The 21,142-nt window shown below is 61.8% G+C and overlaps 1 protein-coding gene across 1 annotated transcript; it reads left to right on the top strand.

The window, feature by feature from the left end:
- The first annotated feature begins 22 nt into the window (after positions 1-22).
- On the top strand, positions 23-15,242 carry SLC26A11 (solute carrier family 26 member 11). Its single transcript, XM_032870433.1, has 17 exons — positions 23-100; positions 1,108-1,343; positions 1,849-2,041; positions 2,389-2,474; positions 4,742-4,821; positions 5,863-6,005; positions 7,132-7,307; positions 7,743-7,815; positions 9,011-9,061; positions 10,396-10,456; positions 11,307-11,362; positions 11,439-11,579; positions 12,886-13,013; positions 13,220-13,319; positions 13,751-13,884; positions 14,325-14,397; positions 15,151-15,242. Exons 2-17 carry the CDS (start codon positions 1,110-1,112, stop codon positions 15,240-15,242), a joined length of 1,821 nt encoding a protein of 606 aa, XP_032726324.1. The 5' UTR covers positions 23-100; positions 1,108-1,109.
- Positions 15,243-21,142: the final 5,900 nt, after the last annotated feature.

The raw sequence follows: 21,142 nt of genomic DNA, 5'->3' as shown, positions 1-21,142 counted from the left end.
TGTTCTCCAGGCTCCGCCCCCTCTCCTCCCTCCCCCTCCCTCTGCGGTTCCTGCGGACCCCGCTGCGGCGGCGTCGGGAGACCCCGAGCCGCGGCGCCGGGTGAGTCCGCGGCGGGCGGGGAGCGGGGCCCGGGCCCCGGGGCGGAGAGGGCGAGCTTCCGGGGACGGGCCGGGGTCGCCAGGGCGGCGCGGGGCCCGAGGGGATGGGCTCCTCCTGCGGGACCCTTTCCCACTGCGTACCCACCGCGTCCCCGCTAGGTCCCCGCTAGGTCCCCGCCGCGTCCCCGCCGTCCTCGGCCTTGCCGGAGCGGTCAGGCGGCGCGGGGTCCCCACCCAAGACCGCGGGTCCGGGGCAAGCGTCTTCGTGGGTGGGAGGCGGGGTGCGTCCAGCGCCGGGGTGGGGTGGGGGGCGGTCTGGGACCGGCTCCGCGAGCGGCTGTGGGCCGGGAGCCGAGAGGCTGTGGCGCGTCCTGAATTCCCGGCCTCGGACGCTGTCCCTGCGCCCGCTCAGTCCCGGGGCGCTCCTGCGGGGACGAGAAAGCCACAGGTGGGGGGTGGGGTGGGGCGCGGCCTCAGGCTGGGAGACCCCCACCGCCCGCGCCGCAGCCCGCCGTGGATGGTGGAGCCGGCCCTGCTGTGCGGGGAACGCCGGGGGCGCGCGAGGCAGCGGCAGCCCCCACGCCGCCGGGCGAGGGAGCCCCCGTGGACCTGCCGCTCCTCGCACTGCTCCCCGTTAAATCCGTGGGGAGGAGAAAGAGATAAATTATTTCGGGGGGAGAGACGGTGTCTAATTAGCCATTGCGTTTCTCACGGAGAAATCATGTATCGCCTTTTTCTGGCCAAGGTCCGTGGACAGCCGGCAGCCGGGGCTGGGGCAGGTGGGATTCAGGGGGAGCAGTGAGCAGGCGCCAGGGTGGGGATGACACCTGTTCTTGCGGTCCTTCGTGCCCAGGTGTGGGTGCCTTTCAGCGCAGCGAAAGGGCGTGTTTAATCCCTGTGGCTCAGACCCCTCGGGAGACCCCTGTGCCTCTCCCAGGCCCCTAGACCCCGCTCTGTTGCTGCATCCTGACAAGCCCAGACCCTGACCGCTGGTCCTGTTGCCCCCAGGCATGCCCTCCTCTGTGAAGGCCTTGGGTCAGGCCCGGCCGACGGGTGCCGGCATGGCCCCCCAGGCCCGCTGCTGCTCCCCAGCGGCCGTGCAAAGGTGGCTGCCTCTCCTGGCCTGGCTGCCGGATTACTCGCTGCAGTGGCTGAAGATGGACTTGGTCGCGGGCCTCTCAGTCGGGCTCACAGTCGTGCCCCAGGCGCTGGCCTACGCGGAGGTGGCTGGACTCCCGCCCCAGGTGAGACCTCTGCCCCTGCCCCACCCCCACTGCAGCCGCTGCCCGAAAGCAGGTGGGAATGCATCCTCTCCGCTGCAGACAAGCAGGCCGCCAGGACCCAGCCCCGTGGGGCCCCAGAAATCTCGGTGTACAGTCTTTAGCATGTGATGGCCTTTGGCCACGTGCACGCCCCGTCACTGCTCTTGTCATAATTGTAACTGAGCTGGTTCTGGGCTGTCCATCGGGGCCGGCAGGACGACTCACTGTGGTCTCAAGAACGCTTGCTTAGGCTCACAGACTGAGCAAGCACCCTGGCCCTTGTGTCCCTGCTGACACCCAGGTGGGGTGCAGGTAGAAAAGAGGCCCGTAGTTGCTGCAGGTCACGGAGGGCGAGCGCTTTGCCCTGTGTGCGCTGCTGTGCCCGCCGTCGGGATGGCCCCCACAGACCCTGTGCTCAGACATCTCCCCCCGGGACACTGGGGGCCCCCTGTATGCCACCTCGATGCTTAGTGCTGTCTCCCCCCAGTACGGCCTCTACTCTGCCTTCATGGGATGCTTCGTGTATTTCTTCTTGGGCACCTCTCGGGATGTGACGCTGGGCCCGACGGCCATCATGTCCCTTCTGGTCTCCTTCTACACTTTCCACGAGCCCGCCTATGCTGTGCTGCTCGCCTTTCTGTCCGGCTGCATCCAGTTAGCCATGGGCTTCTTGCACTTGGGTAAGACTCTCAGGCCTTCCTGCCAGGGGCTACCCAGGCACCTGCCTCCTGGAGAGGCCCTGGCTCTTGGCCTTCCCTTCTTTGCCTGTCCGGTGCATGTGTGAAGGGAGAGGTTCCCTCAGGCCTCCACTACTCTACTTAGAGGCCAGGACACTTGGAGAAGTGCCCAGGGCTTCAGACCCTAGCCTCCCTTCCCCACCGTCCAGACCAGTCCAAACAGGGTGTGTGCCCCACCTGTCCTCAACCGCACTCCCTCCAAACCTCCTCTCCCAGCCCACACCCACCCACGTCTGCTGGGACTGGGCAGAGCTGGGGCCACCAGCTCAGTATTCCCTCTCGGCCGCCAGGCTTCCTGCTGGACTTCATCTCCTACCCCGTCATCAAAGGTTTCACCTCTGCTGCCACTGTCACCATCGGCTTCGGGCAGATCAAGGTAGGCACGCTGATTGGCAGCCAGGCCCCTTCTGGGTTGCGGGACGGAGGCTGGCTTCCCTCTGTGCGGGCCAGTTGACATGTTGCTCTTCCAAATCTCAGACCACAAGGTGCTCCCTTGGGTCTCCACGGATCCCGGCAGCCCTCGTGAGAGATGCTGCGTGCCTGTGGGACAATACGACAGGTTATTGGGGTGACCGTCAGCGACAGCCTCGCCCCTGTTGGGGTTTTGGGGCCAGTGTGCTTGGTTTGCCTCACAGGGCGATTCTGTTCTGCTGCCTTCCCTACTCCTCCGCCAGCGTAGCCTCGGGCCGTCCACGTCCTGTGGACATGTTGACGATCAAGTTGGTCCTCCCGTGCTCGTGCTCGTTTAGCTAGATTTCATCTTAATGTTCTTTTCTCCGTTCCGTTCAGTATTTTTCCTTCGAGATTTTATTTATTTGAGAGAGCGAGTAAGTACAAACGGAGGGAGGGGGGCAGAGGGAGAGGGAGAAGCAGACTCCCTGCCGGGCACGGAGCTTGACGCGGGACTCGATCCCAGGACCCTGAGACCACGACCTGAGCCGAAGTCAGATGCTTCACGACTGAACCAGCCAGGTGCCCTCTTACAGGTGGTGTTAGAAACAGAAACGTAAGGAGACGTGGCATCTGAGAAATACCGAACGGGGGGGCGCCTGGGTGGCTCAGTCGGTGAAGCGTCCGACTCCTGATTTCAGCTCAGTTTGTGATCTCAGGGTCCTGGGATTGAGCCACATCGGGCTCCATGCTAAGCACGGAGTCTGCTTGGGGTTCTCTCTCCATCTCCCTTTGCCCCTCCCCCTACTCGCCCTTTTTCTCTGTCTCTTTCTCTCTGAATAAATAAGTAAAATCTTTAAGGAGAATTTATAAGAAATCCCGGAACTAGTTATCACCAGCGACTGTTTCCTTTTTACCTGGGGTTGAGGTCCCAAAGCACAGGGCTGGTTTTGCTTTGCAGCTGGCCAGCCCCATCCTTTGTGCAGAAGTAGGTGAGTGCTCGGGGGCTGTGCAGAGCGGAGTGGAGCCAGATTGTGCAGGCGATGGCCTGCCTCGTCTCAGGACCCACTGTCAGCACTCCTCCTCGCTGGGGCATGCCTCGCGTGGTCAGGGCTGGCCCCACACTGCCTCCCTGGCGGGCCAGAGGAAAGGAGCGGACCTTCTCTGTGCTCCTATGATGCCTGATGCTGGGTTAGACCCTCCCTTGCCTTGGGTTGTCCTGACGCCCCTGCGAGGCAGGATCATCACTACCTGTGCAGAGAGAGGAGGGAAGCCCTTAGGTGCAGCGGACATGTGCGTGTGGCGTGTGCGTGTGTGTTAGGGTAAGCCTGGCCAGTGCTGCTTAATGGGATGATCTGTCTTTTATTCCGAAAGTGTCCTTTTTGGTATCAGGAATGTTCTTTTGTGCAGTTAGAACGTATAGAAGGTGGCTTCTTTATGCATGGGTGGTCGGCAACGCTAGGTCTCCTAAGTCTTTAACACCTTGACTAAGTTACAACAGCCATCTGAGAGCCTTGGGCCAGGGTGGGGGTCAGGAGTCAGGGGTTCTCCTGACCTGCTCTGGCAGGAGCTCCCTGGGTCCCAGAATCTAGTGTTTCCACCCTGAAGTCTGTCCCCATTCAGGCTGTGTGCGTGGGTTTTGGGATCTTGGAATCTAACACTGTGGGGGTCTGGGCCTCAACCATCCTGCTAATACTCCACACCCGTTGTCAAGTGGGATAAAGAATTAAAACACAGAGGAGAGCCCCTTCTCCCCTCCAAGGACCCTGCCCGCCTGTGTCCCCTTGCCTGGAGGCCCTCAGAGCCCCTGGTGGTTCTGCCCAAAGCTTCACCTGATTTTCCCTCTAGGGGAGCAGTACCGGGCAGGTGGGCCTCAGACCAGTGGCAAGGGGGTGTGGGGCATGTCAAGGGCAGTGGGGCCCATGGGGCAGGCACAGTGACCTGGACCCTGGACCAGGGCAGTGGGACCCATGGGGCAGACAACCTGGACCAGGGCAGGGATGTACTGGTCTCTCCCTTTGAGATCACTTAGGCTGATTTTTCTCACAAGGGAGAATTATTCACCAAGAAGTGTCGTTGACTGTGAACGTGAAATGCCTTTTCATTGGAGGATAATTCTGATCTCCTTCCCCTGGGGGCTTTGGGGATGGGCAGATGGTTCCCGGGGAGCCTTGGGATGTGCCCCGGAAGGGGGCTGAGATGTGCTGAGATGCTGCAGGGGAAGGTTGTCTAACTCCGTCTGTGTTTGGACAGAACCTCCTGGGACTGCATGATGTCCCGAGGCAGTTTTTCCTGCAAGTGTATCAGACATTCCGCAAGGTCGGAGAGATCAGGTACCTGCCGGCCGTGCGGTCCCGCGCTTCCCTCCAGAGCCCCTCTCCCAGGCCCCACCCTGTTCCCCCACCAGCTGGCATGGATTCCAGCCCCCTGGGGCCCGGCCGGCCGCCCAGACTGGCTCCCAGAGCAGCACCGGCAGGCGTCCGAGGAGCGGGTTAGAAATGCAGTGTCAGCCCCGGGCAGCCCTGCTGCATCCATCAGGGCTCGACAGAGCCCCAGGGAGTGGGGGCACACACCCGAGGTTCAGAAGCTCTGACGGGGCCAGGAGCCGGTCTGCGGGGCCCATGCACGCAGCCTCCGTGGATGGTAGGAGGGGAAGGGCCCCGTGCAGAGGAAGAGCCAGGGTGTCTCTGAAGGTTTGTAGTGCAGTGAGGAGAGCACAGGGCGCGGGGGAGGCAGGTGCAGACAGAACATGCAGGGGGAGGGGATGAGAGCCGGGCCGCCACTCGTGCGCCTTCCTCAGATGAAGGACAGACAGGAGATGCTCCGAGAGGGGCCCATCAGGAAGCCAGGATGCCTCGGTGGCCGGAGGAGCACGAGGTCGCAGTGGTCTCAGGGGAGCTGCTGGGAGGGAGCAGGGGCACCTGTGACCCACTGTTCTCTCCTCCGCTTCTGATCGGCTGCAAGGCTTCCCAGCGCTGAATCCAGCTGAACCCGGGGCTCCCTGGCCCAGGACATGCAGACGAGGTCCTCTTAGCTGTGGGGCGGCGGGGGAGGGGATGCAGGGGAATCGGAGACTGACAGGCCAGAGAGCCGGGCTGTGAAACGTGAACCTTCTGGAACAGACGCAGCGCGGCCACAGGGCTACGTGGCTGTTAACATGAGCCTCTAGTCCCATCACCACCGCGTTCGGGGCCTCGGCTCCCAGGCCTGCCTGTCACTGACTGTTGAACAAAGCTGGGAAGTAGAACGGGGATGCACGTAGCTTAGGAAAGAGCGAGGAGAGCCGTCGGGAGAGAAGGCCTTCTGGCAGAAGGGGCGGTGGGAGGGTGGAGTTGTGTGCCCGGAGCTGCCAGGGTGTGACTGTCTGTCCGCAGGGTGGGTGATGCCGTGCTGGGGCTGGCGTGCGTGCTGCTGCTGCTGTTGCTGAAGCTGATGCGGGACCATGTGCCCCCTGTGCACCCCGAGATGCCCCCAGGCGTGCGGCTCAGCCACGGGCTGGTTTGGACGGCCACCACAGGTGAGCGGGGTTCTGGCCGCGGCTGTCCCGTGCACTGAGGCTGCACCCGCGAGGTTCTGCCGTCCCTGGCCGGGTGTGACCCGGGCACTGGGCTACTGAAGCTTGCCAGCGGGCTCCGAGCCACAGCCCGGGTGGGGAGCGACGTCCAGTATGCTCGAGCACGGCCCATCTCGACTCCCAGGGACCTTTGGCCGTGTCTGGAGGCATTTCTGGTTGAGACTCCCAGATGGGGCTGTCAAGGCACCTGGTGGGGAGAGGCCAGGGAGGCCAGCAAACACCTGCGGGGCACGACCTGCCTTGGTGAAGGATGAGCTGGTTCAGAACATCCCAGTGCGAGGCCGGGAAGCCCTGGCTGGTCCCTGATGGAGAAAACACGTGGACCACGTGGGTCGGGTTGAGCTGTGTGGGGCTGAGCCTGGGTTTCCCATCACATGACGGGCCGCAGGGCCCTGGGCCTTTCCTGCATCCTGGAAGGTTGTAAGGTGCTGAAGCTGTTGTCCCAACGGCAACATCAGTGATGAGGCTGCGATGTAGTCTTTTCAGAGCTCGCCGGGTAATGGGGTCCGATTCTGGGCAGAGGTATATCCCCCCCATTTAAGAAGCCAGCACGGGGGCACCTGGGTGGCTCGGTTGGTTAAAAGCCTCCAACTCTTGGTTTTGGTTCAGGTCCTGCTCTCAGGGTGGTGGGATCAAGCCCCGTGTCAGGGCCTGCGCTCAGTGGGGAGTCTCCTTGGGATTCTCTCACTCCTTCCACCTCCGCGCCCCCCACCCCCAGCTCGGTCGTCGCACACGCTCTAACTCTCTCTCAAATAAATAAAATCTTCAAAAAAATAAAAAGGAAAACAGCCAGCACCACTGGGGCGGGAGCCGAGAGGTGGGACCCGGGGTGACCCATCGATGACACAGGTAGCTGTGTTTGTCGCCGTGGACCCGTCCCACCCTCTCGCGTTTACCGGGCCATTCCCTGTCCCTGCCTGCCCCTCGGTCGCTGGTGTGTGTGCCATTTCCTGGCTGGAGTGTCGGGGCTGGTGGTGGCTGGGGACGGGTGTCATGCTTCCTCGCGTGTATTTACTGCCCCGTTGCCTAGAGGAGCCAGGTTTCACCGGCAGGTCTCCTTCTGTCCTAGCCCGCAATGCCCTAGTGGTCTCCTTTGCTGCCCTGGTCGCGTACTCCTTTGAGGTGACCGGATACCAGCCTTTTGTTCTAACGGGGCAGACTGCCGAGGGGCTCCCTCCCGTCCGGATTCCACCCTTCTCCGTGACCACAGCCAACGGGACAGTTTCCTTCACCGAGATGGTGCAGGTGGGTGGAGATGGGGAGCCAGGCCTGCTGGGTGGAGCCGCGGTCGTCTCTGGGCCTGGGTCTGCACCCCTGAGGCCTCTGCCTTGTAACGAGGAGCTCCAAGCCCAGCTGGGACCGCCGAGTCCTTGGGATGGGGCGCCTCTGGGTGCAGTGACAGGCACGAAAGGGTCCCGACTGGGCAGGACCTCGAGGGACGCCACGTTCGGTGTTCTGGCCTGAGCCCAGCGTGCTCCTCGCGCCGTGGGCCCGGCAGAGCAGGGATGTGGTTGGTGCTCTGCTTTGCATCCGGCCCGGAGGGTGAGCTCCCAGCCCCGCAGCTGAAGCTCGGCTTCCAGTCAGACGTGACAAGCCTGTGCCGGCCTTGGCGGGTCACTGCCTGGCCGGCCCCTCCTCATCTTCCCCGGAGGCTCAGCTGCTGTCCCTCTCTCCCCTCAGGACATGGGGGCTGGGCTGGCCGTGGTGCCCCTCATGGGTCTCCTGGAGAGCATTGCGGTGGCCAAGTCCTTCGGTAAGCTGCCCGCCGTCCCTGCCCCGCCGGTGGTGTCCTGGCCTTGCTTGCCTGCCCTCTTGTTTGCTTTTACCCGCTTTGGTTTTTAACAGCTTGAGTTTTTAATCGAAGGAACGCGTGCTCGTGTATTTAAACAGTGTAGCAGAAGCGCATTTATGACGAAAGCCGCCATCCGGCAGTGGCTGGTAACGTGTGTGATGGTAGTTCTTTTGCTGTCCGGGAGGAGGAGGGCCTGTGTCTCGCCGTCGCCTTTCCTGTGGCGTCAGCGTGTCCCCCACCCGTCCCCACCTGCAGCGTCCCAGGACGCCGGGACGCGTTAATCTGCCTAAATGCCCACTGACTTGCAGACCTCGGATTTCTCCGGAGCCTGCTCATCCCTGCGCGGCCCCTCCCTCGGGTCTGCGGGTCATCCGGCTTCATGCTGTGCACATGGATGACACGTTCCTTTGCTGCTATGATGGTCACGCGCCCGTGGTCCTGGGCTGCGGGTCAGTTCTGAAGATGAACCCAGTGAACGGCGTGTACGTGGTTGCAGCTCCGTAGACCGGGTCTGCCTGTGCCCGTGGCTCGAGTCTCCCGTCCTCCCGGAGTCGCGTGCCTGACGCGCATTTTCGGGCTTGTCCCCACTAGGCCCCAGCGCCTGCCCCCCGACCCGCCGCGCAGGCCGATCAGATCTGCCTTGCGCAGTTTCTGTTTTTCCGATGATTTTCCCCGGGGTGAAGGGCTTCGGGGCCCTCTGGATTCTGCACCTCATAGCGTTTATGCCACTTGGGGCTTTGAAGCTGTTTTCTTCTGAAGTCACCAGACGTCGTATCCAAACGTCAAAGCTGTTTGTTCTCCGAAACCGGGGCTGGAGACCCACAGCCCGCGGCCCAAAGGCGGTTTTTACGTTTTTAAACGTTTGAACGAGTTTCCAAAGAGGATTAGGATTTTGTGACGTACGAGAAGCGCATGAATTGGCGTCTCCGTGTTTATAGAAGGTGGTGTCCCTGGAACACGGTCTTGCTCACGTGTTCACGGGTCCCCATGCCGGCCTCCAGCTACGACAGGCGCCGAGTCGTCGGGACAGAGAGTGGCCCGCGACGCCTACAGCATTCCCAGCCTTGCCCTTTCCCGGAACGTGAGGGCTTCGTTCCATGAATGTTTTCTCAGTGGTGACGTGTCTAGTGACGTTTTTATGGTCCTTTGTCCGTAGCTTCTCAAGGTGGTTACCGCGTTGACTCCAACCAGGAGCTGCTGGCTATCGGTAAGCGCCCCGCGGCGGCTCTCTGAGGCCCAGTGTGCATCTCCGCGTCTGCCTGAGCCGCACAGGTCCCCGGGGGTGGTGAGGTCCATGGAGCAGAGCTGGCCCCGAGTTGGGCCCTTTGAAAGGCTCTCGTGGATTCACCCGTAAACGATCGCTGGGAGCAGGCAGGTCACCTGCGGTGTCCCTGCTGACCACAGCTTGTCCAGCGCTGGCTCTGTGCCCAGCCCCGAGGGCTGTAGCCTTGTTCTGTCAAGGAACGCTCAGAATGTCCCCCCTGGGGTCAGATCACTGAGGAACGTGGCCAGGTGGGACTTGTTGGACTTGATCGCCCAGGGCCCCCGCCCCAGGGCCTCCCTCCAGGTCGGCAGGCACCTCCATGAAGACTCGGGGAGGCCCCAGCGTGGACAGTCTGTGCGTGGCATCCCGGTTTTGTTTGTGTGAATCCATCCTCTCTGGTGATTCATTGTGAGGGTGTGACATGCCTGTTCATTTCTGCTATCACGACTGTGTTTGGATTTTGTGGACACCAGGCCTCTCTGCCTTTCCTTCCTACTCCTGGTGAGGGGGCGCGGTTTGGAGCGGGCAGCGGCACTGGGTGCCTTCCTGGCAGAGTCCTCGGGAACCTGCCCCGACCTCCCAACCCCCGCCCTGCCCCGGGCACCTCCCTCAGGCCAGCGGTTTGGAGCTGAGCTGCTAGGTTTCCCGACAGCCAAGGGCATGGAGCCCCAGGATGGGTCGCAGGAGCTTTGGGGGCGCTCATCTCTGAGCCCGTGCTGGCGGGCGTCTCCTCGGTGGCTGGCAAGGAGCAGTTGGCCAGGACTGGCTTGCCCCCTGCGGCCCCCCCTCCGTGGTATTTGTGAAGGTGCCAGGCTGAGCCACGTGCTAGTGGGTCACAGGGGCAGACTCCTTGATAACCATGATCTTCTGCCCTAGCTGGTCATCTCATGAGAAGAGTATGGGCCTGGAGGCACTCGTGGGGTGCGGCGGGTGGGCAGCCAGCCTCTGCGAAGCCTTAAGTGTGCTTGGCCCCTGCTGGGCAGGGGGGTTCCTCTCCCTGTTACACGTGGGGAAAGGTGTTCCACTTACCGGGCAGGGCCAGGGCCAAAGTTACGTTAAAGGGAGGGTCAGTGAATTTGGCAAAGATCATGGTTTGTTTTCCCTTCCCCGAGACAGACACACAGACACAGACATAGGACCCCTGGGTGACTTCTCTGTTCTTCTGTCTTCTGTTTCCTCTCTGGTCTTTGGCCTCCTTTTCTCTACCACGCCCCCCGCAATCTATTTTAAACCCTTCTCTCTCCTGGATAAACCTTTTCCTTCCGCTTTCTTCCCAGGCCTGACCAACGTGCTGGGCTCCCTCGTCTCTTCCTACCCGGTCACCGGCAGCTTTGGACGGTGAGTGACTGTCCAAAGTCCTTCCTTCTCTGTGCTTCGGGGGTGGGGGGGGTCCCAGCCCAGGCCAGAGGGTCCGTGTCCACCTCAAAGAGCCTGCCCAGTCCTTGCCCACAACTCAATCCCACTTTGTTGTCCTCTGGGGCCGAGGTCAGCCTGCCAGCGGCCGCATCTCTAGAGCAGCGGCACCCGTGGGAGGCAGGAGTGGGTCTCACTCTGCCGTCCTTCATGATCTCACGTGGTTTTCTTTGATGGCCTTGTGGTTTACTCCTAAAATGTTCCCAGCCCGTGGCCGTGCTCCGTGTGTTGTGGCGGAGTGCCTTCCTAAAGGAAGTGGGGGCAGGAACCACTGCCCTCTGCCTGCAGAAGCAGGGGAGGGTCACGCACAAGCGTCCATGCTCAGTGCCACTGATGGTCCCTCGTGAGGCAGAGGGTGACCTGGGGCCGAGAGGCGGTGGACGCCCCAGCCTGCAGGGCCCAGATCCCCGGAACCGCTGGCCCCACCCTGAGTACCAGGTCCCCCTGACATCCCCACAGCCCTGCATCCCAGGGGCCCCAGGGCATTCTCAGTGTCCCCCCTGCAAACAGGTGTCACGGCAGGGCCCACGTCGGAGTTACCAGAGGTTACGTGGGGAGTGTGTACAGCAGGGCCGGGGGCTACTTTGTGGGATAAAAGCTCTGTTCCCTTGTCATAAAACTTCTCACCTGCTCCTGCTGCACAAGCAGTGCGCCGAGGCCAGCGCCAGTGTCCGCGAGGCCGCGACGTCCCCTTGCAGGCGCTCCTGTCTCGGGAGACCGGCCTCCCTGTTCTTCCAGGCTCCCACGGCCACTAACGGCCTCTGTTGCCTTCCAGGACGGCTGTGAACGCCCAGTCGGGGGTGTGCACCCCAGCAGGGGGCCTGGTGACAGGTGAGCACCCCCCCTTGTGCCTGGACTGCGTGCAGGGGGTGGGGCTGGAGGTCACGGGCGCCCCGTGTCCCCACAGGTGTCCTGGTGCTGCTGTCGCTGGACTACCTGACCTCGTTGTTCTACTACATCCCCAAGTCCGCGCTGGCGGCCGTCATCATCATGGCCGTGGCCCCGCTGTTCGACATCAGGGTCTTCGGGACGCTGTGGCGTGTGAAGAGTATGTGTGCCCTCGTCTGCCTCGCACACACACACCCGTCCTGGGTTCTTTCCCCACTGCCCTCGCCGACCCAGGTGGTCGGGCTGGAGCTGGGCGTCCTTTGTCCTGGGAGGTGGTCCCGCTGCCGGCCGTGGGTCAGGGCATCCTTCAGCCCCTCAGGCCACCAGGAGCCCCAGACCAGCTCCGTGAGGTGCTGAGCGAGTCCGCAACTAACAGGGTACCCGCTGCTCCTCTCCTCCCGCACACCTCCACCCCTCCCTCCCTCAAATCCCCTCCCTTCCCTACCTCTCCTGCACTCCTCCCGGTCCTCCTCTCTCCCTCCTCCTCTGCACCTCTTCTCCTCCCCACCCAGTCCGCTCCTCCCGCACCCCTCCCCATCCTCCTCCACCCTCCCTTCCCCACTTCCCCTTCTCCCTCATCCCTCCTCTCCCAGTCCTCTGCCTCCCGCACTCCTCTCCATCCTCCTCCACTCCTCTCTCTCCTCCTCTCCACCTGCATTCCTGTTCTCCTCTCCTGCCGCCCCTTTCCCAGCCCCAAGCCCGCTCCAACAGGGGACGATGGGAGACTTCCAGGGTGACCAGCCCGTCCTGACAGAGCAGTCCCCAGCTCCCGGCCAGTCACAGTGCTTGGGACCCCCCACGCCTACAGGGCCTTTCCCGGAACGAGTGTCTGTTCTGAGGGAGGGATGGGGCTCATGGGCTGCTCTGCTGTCGGCCTCCCAGAGTCACCAGGTGAGGGAAGTGGTGGTTCTAGGTGGTTCTCAGCCCACACGTGCCTGTTCTTCCCTGAGCCACTGCCCCGTCCCTGGGACAGCCCCAAGACGCGCGCTGCCGTGCCTCCGTGGGCAGCCACCAGCTGATGCTTCCTGCCCGCGCCGAGGCCCTTGGGAGGATGGGGGCCTCGTCTGAGTGACGCATGTCAAGGTCAAGTCCTGGGTGAACCCCCAACTACCGCCCCCCAAGCCTTCTGCACCAGGATACCTTGTCCTGCGGCTCACAGAAGTCACTGGTTGCCCAGGGTCAGCCACATGCTCTCTGGGAGGTCGCAAGGCCTCCCTGGCCCCCAGCGTCCTGGGCCTGGCCCCGTCCCCAAGTCCTGTCGTCAGGCCCCTGACAAATGTGCGCTGTGGACAGGCTCCCAGAGGCAGCGGCTTGGGCCAGGCCCTCAGGTCTTGGCCCCTCCGCCGGGCTGGGAGGGGCGGGGCTGACGGGCCTCTGCACCCGCCGGGCCTGTGAGTGGCGTCAGGCCCGGCGTCCCCAGCAGGGGTCCCCCAGGGGCTTCAGCCGGCCGGCCCGCTCTCTTCCAGGGCTGGACTTGCTGCCCCTCTGTGTGACGTTCCTGCTCTGCTTCTGGGAGGTCCAGTACGGCATCCTGGCCGGGAGCCTGGTGTCTGTGCTGATCCTGCTGCACTCTGTGGCCAGACCCAAGATGCAGGTGCCGAGCCGCCCTTCCTCCCCGCGAGAGGGGTCCGTGGCCTCAGCGGCCTGGGGGGTGAAGGTGCCGAGCCCCTCACGCACCAGCTTGTCTGCCCTGTGCTCCCCACTCCCAGGGGCGTGGGCTGGGGGCTCCTGCCTGGACGGGCCGCCCTAGCCCAGCTGCCAGCTCGGATGTGCCTCCCCTCGCTCTGTCCCTGTCCCCAGGTGTCGGAGGGGCCGGTGCTGGTCCTGCAGCCGGCCAGTGGCCTGCAGTTCCCCGCGGCGGAGGCCCTCCGGGAGGCAATCATCACCCAGGCCCTGGAAGGTACGCAGGCGGGGTGGGGAGGGTGCGTTTGTGCCCGGCTCCCGCCACTGTCTCTGTACCCCAGTCTGCTGCCGCAGGACCCAAGCCCTGGCTCAGCTCTGGGGCGAGCCCCCCGCTCCTGCGTCCAGGAGGCTGGCTACCTCAGGTCAGCGTCCAGCGGGTGCTTGCCGTCTGCACGCAGCGGGGCGGGCTGTTCCCAGTCTCGGTTCCTAAAGACCCAGCATTGGGATTTAGGGGAGAAAAGGAACCTGTTTGTTGCCTAAGGGGAATCATTGTGGTCTCCAGACAGCTGTTGTCTGGGGTCCTGCCAGCCCTACCCACCCGCTCCCCGCTGGGGACAGAGCCCCCTGTGGCCTCGCCATGCCCCCGCCCCAGGCCAGGGCCTCCTGCAGCCGCCCCGCCCCATGTGACCAGAGGCCCCATCTCCGCAGTGTCACCCCCGCGTTCTGCCATCCTGGAGTGCACGCACGTCTGCAGCATCGACTCCACCGTGGTGCTGGGGCTCGAGGAGCTGGTGGGGGACTTCCACAGGCGCGGCGTCACCCTCGCCTTCGTCGGCCTGCAGGTGGGCGGCATCAGCGGGACGCTGGCCGGGTTTCTGTCCATCCCCACACCTGCCCGTGAGGGCTGTGTGGTTACCATCCCTGAGCTGGGGCCCCGAGAAGGTCCCATGTCCCACCTGCCCGCGGTCCCGCAGCGAGGATGCTGGGCCCCCTGGCTCCAGAGCTTACTCCTGAGTGTCACCTTCTCTGTCGGGTTTGCACAGCTGGTTTTCATGGTTTCATGTGAGTGAGAATGTAAATAACCTCCCACTTCCAGCGCGGCCGAAAGCCAGTTTCTTCTCTCCGTTCTCCTGCCCGGAGGTGATGTTGTGTCTGCCAGGAGGCTAGGCGAGGCTGTGACACGTGGTGGCGCTGGGCCTGGGGGCCGGGCCCATCCGTGCCTGCGGGCAACAGCGGCCCCGCCCCCCACCCCTCCTAGAGTTAGAGTTTCTCTGCCCCGCAGGTTCCTGTCCTCCGTGTCCTGCTGTCCACTGACCTGAAGGGTGTCCAGTACTTCTCCACCCTGGAAGAGGCAGGTGGGTGTCGGCAGAGTCCCCGGAGAGAGAGCCGCGGCCACGTGGCGTGCCTACTGCCCGCAGGATCGGGGGGCAGGACCGCAGGACGGAGACTCTGCTCTGGGAGGGTGGGGCGGCCTGGTGTGAACGTGGGGGCATGGGCACGGTGCGCGAAGCGGAGGGCAGGCCCCCCCTGTTCTGGGAGTTACCTTGGGGGTGTTTTAATGACGCGTGGCGTGTACCCCGCGGACACACACACCTCGTGTGCGGCTCGAGGTCTGACAGGTGGGTCCGCCCGGGCGTGCACCGATGAGATGCGGACCATTTCCACCGTTCTGGAAAGTGCCATCAGTCCGTCCTCGTGGCCCCCACTGGGGGCAGCCACTGTTCCGGTTCCCTCCCCCCGGGTCAGCTCTGCCTGTTCTAGAACCTCGCCTAACTGGAATTGAAGGACTTGGTCTGTGTCTGATTTCTGGGGCTTGATGCGGTGTCGTTGCTGGGAGCAGTGCAGGCGCTGACCCACAGGGGATGGGAGGAGACGTGGCCTGACCGAGCCAGGGGACCACTTGGCCCTAAGGAAGGGTCCTCTGGGTGTGGACAGTGATGAGGCGCTGACAGGGATTTAGGCGGAAGCTGCCTGGGCTGGGAGTGCGGCCGGGGGCGCCCCAACCCCTGTGACCCAGGACTCGGAAGCGCCACCTTCATCCCATCCTAGGACGTGGCCCTTCCTCACTTCAGCCCCTTTCGAGTTTGCGAACCTTGTATTTTCTGCAGAGAAGAGCTTGCTGCCAGAGCCGCGGCCCCAGCCCTACAGCGGCGGCGAGGACTCCGTTCTGGAGCACGGGGTCGCCCTGCTGAAGGCCTGAGGGGGCGCCGGTGGGCACCTGATGCCTGGGGAGTCCCGCGGAAGGTTCTGGGTGCTGTGATGCCAGATGCCGCCCTACGAACACCTCGGTCCCGGGCTCTGCGCAGGTGACCCCCGGAGGAGGAGGGAGCCACGCGTTGGGATGCACGGTGGGACTCGCGCGCTTCATTCGGGGTGACTGGAAAGTCGTCTCCCTCTGTTCCTGGGCATGAACCTTTTCCTGGAGGACAGTTTGCCGAGAGCCTTCTGGAATGACTGACCGGGGTGGGGGTGGGGAGCGGGATTTCCACCTGGTCTGGGGGCCGGGTCTTCACACCCCTGCCCCTTCCCGGTTCTGGGGCGGCGGGGTTGGGCAGCTCTGAGGCGGGTTCCAGTCTGGGTGGCGGCATCTGCGCTGCTGTTGGGAAGGAAACCGAGATGTGCCAAGTGACTTAACGTGTCCGTGAAAAAGAATTTTGTTGTCGGTGTTTTTTAAATTAAAAAAGCAAGAGCTTTGGTGTTTTTGTAAAAACCATAAATGCTTATTGTAAAACGTACTGGAAACCACCCCCTCCATCCACTTTGGTAGTCGCCCAGCCTGTCCCCGCGGTGCGCGTGCCTGTCCGTGTCAGTGTGCGGGCGTGTGCTCCCAGCCGCGTGTGGACGGGGTCATGGCGTACGCGGTGCTCTGTGACCCACACTTCCGTGCAGTCCTCGCTGTGAATTACTCGTTGTGATAATAAATAGAGAACACGTGGTCTGTGGCGTCTCCGATGTGCTTTATTCCGTGTCTGTGTCACAGCGGGCACCCCGAGCCTCGGCGTGTGAGCTTCTCTCGCCCGGCGGGTACGGACACCTTCTAACCCCCGCCGTCCCAGCCAAGGAAGGTTGGGACCCTGGGGCTTCGAGAAAGAACTCGCCGTGTAGGCAGACGCCACGGAGTTCCCCGGCGTTCCTGGCAGGACGTGTTCTGGCCCCTGACCCACCCCCACCCCTGAATCTGGATTTCCTGACTTCGAGCAGCCCCTCTCTCTGCACAAATGAGCATGTCCTGGAGCCCTGCGCTCTGGGCCGCCTCTCCCCAGAGCCCCGTGGAGCAGCCGTCCCGTGGTTCGCGGCCCCCACGCCAAGCGCGCCCCTTCTTGGACCCAGAGACCATCCCGGTGGCAGAGCAGGCAGATCCGGGCGCCCTGGCAGGCCCTGCCCTCTGGGGTCTGCACCCAGAGCCGCGGCCGTGAGCGGACCTGAGGATGGTTAAGCACAGCCTCGGCGATTTCGGGAAGTGAAAGCCAGCGGAATGTCCCCTTGGCCGCAGGGCCTTGGGGCAGGTGAGGGAACCGCGCGGAGCCGTGCGTCTGCACGCTGCCGCTTTTGAGGAAAAAGAAAGGGTTGCAGAGCGATGTCCTGAAGACGCGACTGTGTGACTGATGCCGCGATGTCTCTCTGAGCTTAAGGAAAGTCCTGGAAAGATACACATCCAACAGACACGAGGAGTTACGTTGACGTTACACGACTTCTGTTCATTTTAACGGTCTATGTTTCTCAATGATGCATTCATATATAGGTAAAAATTAAGTTATGGCTTAAAATTAATTTATATTAAATTTATGTTAATATAATGTATAATTATACATTTGTTAAGTTTAAAATTAACTTAAAATTTACTAAATTTTGAACTTACTAAATTTATAATTAATTACATAATTCTATAATTATTAATTATAGAATTAAAGCTTCATTTTAGGAAAAGAGTGAAGACTGGAATGGACCACGGCACGGAAAGACTTCGGAATTTGGTGTCCGAGGATGCCCGCTGGGCCCCACCGACGCCCCTCATTGGCAGACGAGCCCCTCTGGGCCTTGGCCTGTGCCCTGGGTGCTGATGGTGCTGTTGGAGCAGTATGGGTCCATATGGCTCAGCTCTTGTAAAAAGAGCGGTTTGGTCCAGACACACATGTGGGGAGAAGCTGTGTGATCAAGAAGGCAGAAGCCAGGGGGATGCTTCTGTGAGGCAGGAACAGCAAAGGTGGCCAGTAAGCCACAGCAGCTGGGAGAGGGGCCAGGGTCGGAATCTGCCTCACAGCCTCGGGAGGACCTCCTGCACCGAGCCCAGGATCCTGGCCTTCGCACCCCCCTATCCCTGCCCAGTGTATGCTGCTGTGTAACAACAGCCTGGGCAAACTAATGAGGTGTTCAGTGCTGGCAGGACGGGGCCTCATCGGTGCCCCAGGAAGCCTCGTGCTGAAAATGGCAGACTGAGGGCCCATGGGCGTGAAAGAGGGCACGTGCCAAGCAGCAGCCCACGGGCACTGCCACCTGTTGCAGCCGCTCCCGGAGCCCCAACCATACACTGGACGATGGCCCAGGTCCATGGCCTCGACGTGAGCCACACGAGCCATCTTACCGTTTTCTGTCACCTTAGCGAACAAGGAACGGTGACATTAACGTTTCGTTTGACCCATTACACCCCCAATACTATCGTTTCAGCACGTGATCTATACACGGCTCACCGATGGGACGGTTGGCGTCATTTTGCTCATAGGATGTCTTGAAACCCTGTTTCAAGGACGCTGTGGATGGTGTGTCCGCAGCCCGCCGTGAATCAGATCAGCCACGCTTCGAGTGCTGCGGGCCATGTGTCCTGTGGCTGCTGGGCCGGATACCCCAGGTTTGAGACGTCCACACCCGGCGTGGTTCGGAGGCCCCGGCTGCTCCGAGCTCCTGCTCGCCTCTGCTTGTCTCCACTCCATCCCTGGGGTGGTCATGGGACTCGCTGGTGTGGGGACGTGGGGACAAGGGGACAGCAGAGGAGGTGGCATGTGGTGGCCGGCTGGCGGAGAGCTGTGTCGAGTCCAGGCTGCTCTGGTCTCTCGCTGCATGACATGGGGTAAATTGTCTAATCTCCCTGACCCTTAATCTCCACGTCCTCCAAAGGGCCGTCGCAGGGATGGAGCTGAGGGGCAGGGTAGGGAGGGATGGGTGTGTATTGGGCTCTGAGGAGACACCGCGGCTGGGAACCGGACCTCCTGGCCCTGTCCTTCCTCGGGCTCTCCCCTCCTCTGCTCTGAGCATGAACCCAATGCCTTCCTTGATGAGCATGTGTTTGCGGGCTGCTCCCCTGCTGGAGGCGGCTTGAAGCAGGACTCTGAAGGTGGGAGGAGGGTAGGGGGAGCTTTAGGCCCCGGGCTGCCACGTAGTGCTCCTCCCCTGCCCCAGGGAAATGAACCCGGGCAGGGTGGGGGAATCCCGTGTGACTGTTCCTCCGTGCCTGCAGTCTGAGGCCACCGTGGAGCGGTCCCCCCAGTGCCACCAGCTCTTACGGGGCCAGCCGCATGCTTATGTGGGGAGCAGTGAGTGTCCGCATGAGTGCCAGAGCGGGCCGGGGACCTCCGTCTTCAGTAGAACATCCCCCTGGAGCTGGGCCATCCTGCCTGGGCTGACCTGGAGCCAACAGCAAAACTTTTCCTGGCTGTGATGTGGTTACGTGTATAAACCCTGTTCTGCACAGACGTACCTACCCTCTATAAATTCAGCTACTGACACCGGCAGAGAGCTTGTCCCCTCTCTCCACTTTAGAATAATTTTAATCCTGTGGAAGGACCCAAGTTTATTCAAACCATAGGAACCCTCTGCAGTACCAGATGGCTGGGTCTCTCCGAGCAGATCGGGCAAAGCCCACGGGGCTGGTGCCTGCAGCAGGTTGAATTCTGTCCCCTGAAAAGAGTTCTTGACCCTAGAAGCCTGTGACTCTGATCTTCTATGGAAACAGGGTTTTTGAGGATGTCATTAGTTGTGCTCAGAGGAGGTCACACTGGATCAGGGTGGCCCTAAATCAGACAGCTGGGGGGACGGAGACCCATAGGTAAGGAGAATGCCATCAAGTCACTTGGCTGCTTTCTTCTCAGTTCTGTGTCCCCTGCCCCCAAAACAAGGAACTCCAGCACCTCCATAAGGCTGCCCTTCTGTCTGTGCGGGCCTGCAGCCCCCGTGGGGACTCCGGTGCCGATGGAGGCGGGTTTTGGACCCCACTGTTCCAACCTGAGGGACATCGGACTCTGGGACAGTTCTTACTCCGTGGGGTCAAGAGTACGATCCCTAGTCAAGAATATGCAGATCCAGAACACGGACTCCCACCTGCCAAACTCAGCCCTGACCCATCTGTACCCCAAAGCCTGTTTCAGGAGCCACGTGACCACCAAGCCTCGCTCAAACAGACGTGTGGTCTTCCGTGGGAAAAACCAGAGCTGGAGAGAAGACCCGAAGGCAGGCTGGTGGCTAGATGCGACCAAGGCCGAGAGCCGCAGGCCCCTCTTGTTTTGCACGGCTTTTAGTTACACGGCTCTGAGATGAACGAGAGCGCTCTGTTCAGGCCTGCCTGGCCACACAAGCCCGGCTTTGAGGTGGCTGGAGGCCAACCCAGGCCAGGGCCACGGAACCACACGCCCCCAGGCCTAGATTCTCCTCCTAAGGCCCCCTTGTTTTCCACCTCCCCTGACCCCTACCTGCACTTACGCTCCCTGCAAAGTGTGCCTCCCTCCTGCCTACCCCCGAGCAGGAGACCGTCCTTCCTGGAGGTGACCCCAGGACCCTTAGTACCCGCAGGCGAGGAGCAAGGCCGGCCAACCAGATAGGTGTGGGGTCCCACTGAATCCATTCTGCAAACGCGGGTGGCTGCAAGGTCGAGATCAAGGACATTTCAGACGCTCCACCATCCGGGTCTTGAAGATGCTCTCTGCAGGGTTTGGCCGGGTAGACCAGGTGGCTGAGCCAGCGGGCTCGTCTGCTGGCGGCCTGCCGCGGACACCGACCGGGGAGAACGTGCGGGCGGGCTTCCCGCCAGTAGATGTTCCCGAGAAGGGGTCAGGCTCTTTGCGGATGCTGCGAGGAGGGGAGAGAGTCAAGCCTGCAGCCTCGGCACCACCGCATGTGTAGGGACAAAGCTGAGGGAGGTTGGCACCACCTGAAACCTTTCCTCACCTCTTCCTTCCTTCGTCCCACAACCCCATCCTCCTCCCGCACTGACGTCAGTCTCTGGTCCTGGCTCAGCCGCATGAAGGAAACTGCGCCTGCCGCTGTTCTTGTATTTTGTTGTTTTTCTGTCTTATTTCCTAAAGGTGTTAGCTCGTACATGTCATTTTATGTCATACTATATATGTATTATTTTTTCAAAAGTTGCGTGCCCATTGCGACATGTATGTTTATGGTGTGTATCAAGACTAGGGAGCGCGAGGAATCTTCTCTGTGAGTTCCCGCAGCGGGCTTAGAACCCCTGGCTTTTCCGTGTGTTCTTCGTTTCGTCTGTATTTGGTGTACTCCGTGAGGTCTGACTTGGTTCTTGGGGTCGCTAACCATCTTCATGGTGCAGATGTCCTGATGACAGGACCACATACTGCCTGGTTCTCAGCACCGAGAGGTGGAAGTCTCTGGAACCCCTGCTTTCCTTGGAGCCCCTGGTGGCTTGTCTCTGTACCTGTTGGAACAGGATGTCCACGCCCCCCCCCCATGCCACTTCCTGACTTCTCGGAAAGTAGGGAGTCGGAGCCTGGCTCTAAGCGGGCTTCCTCTTCTGGAGGTTGCTGTCCCTCAGTCACCCTGCGAATGCAAGTGACAGCCCTGCTCCCCGGCAGCCTGGCTAGGCAGGCTCCTAGCGGCCGAAGGAAGAGGCCATGACCTGACACTCCAGCTGAAGCTTCGTTGATCTTGAACCACCAAATAGGCTGGGAGTGCAGGGGCAGACAAGGCAGGACAGCAAGCCCGTCTCTCAGAGGTGAGATGTTACACATCCTTTTACTGTCTGCTTTCTGCTAAGGAGTGGTCAAGAACACAGAGAAGCGGACAGGGAAGATACCTTGGGGACATTAAAATATGGCCTTAAAATCCAAAGTGTGTCTCCCTCAGTGGGGTGTCTCTCACTGGAAGCAT

Source organism: Lontra canadensis, unplaced genomic scaffold, assembly GCF_010015895.1.
Source record: "Lontra canadensis isolate GAN:19392208 unplaced genomic scaffold, GSC_riverotter_1.0 scaffold41, whole genome shotgun sequence".
In the NCBI taxonomy this organism is placed as follows: Eukaryota; Metazoa; Chordata; class Mammalia; order Carnivora; family Mustelidae; genus Lontra; species Lontra canadensis.
The sequence above is the reverse complement of the archived record's forward strand: the minus strand, read 5'-3'. Positions and strand labels throughout refer to the sequence as shown.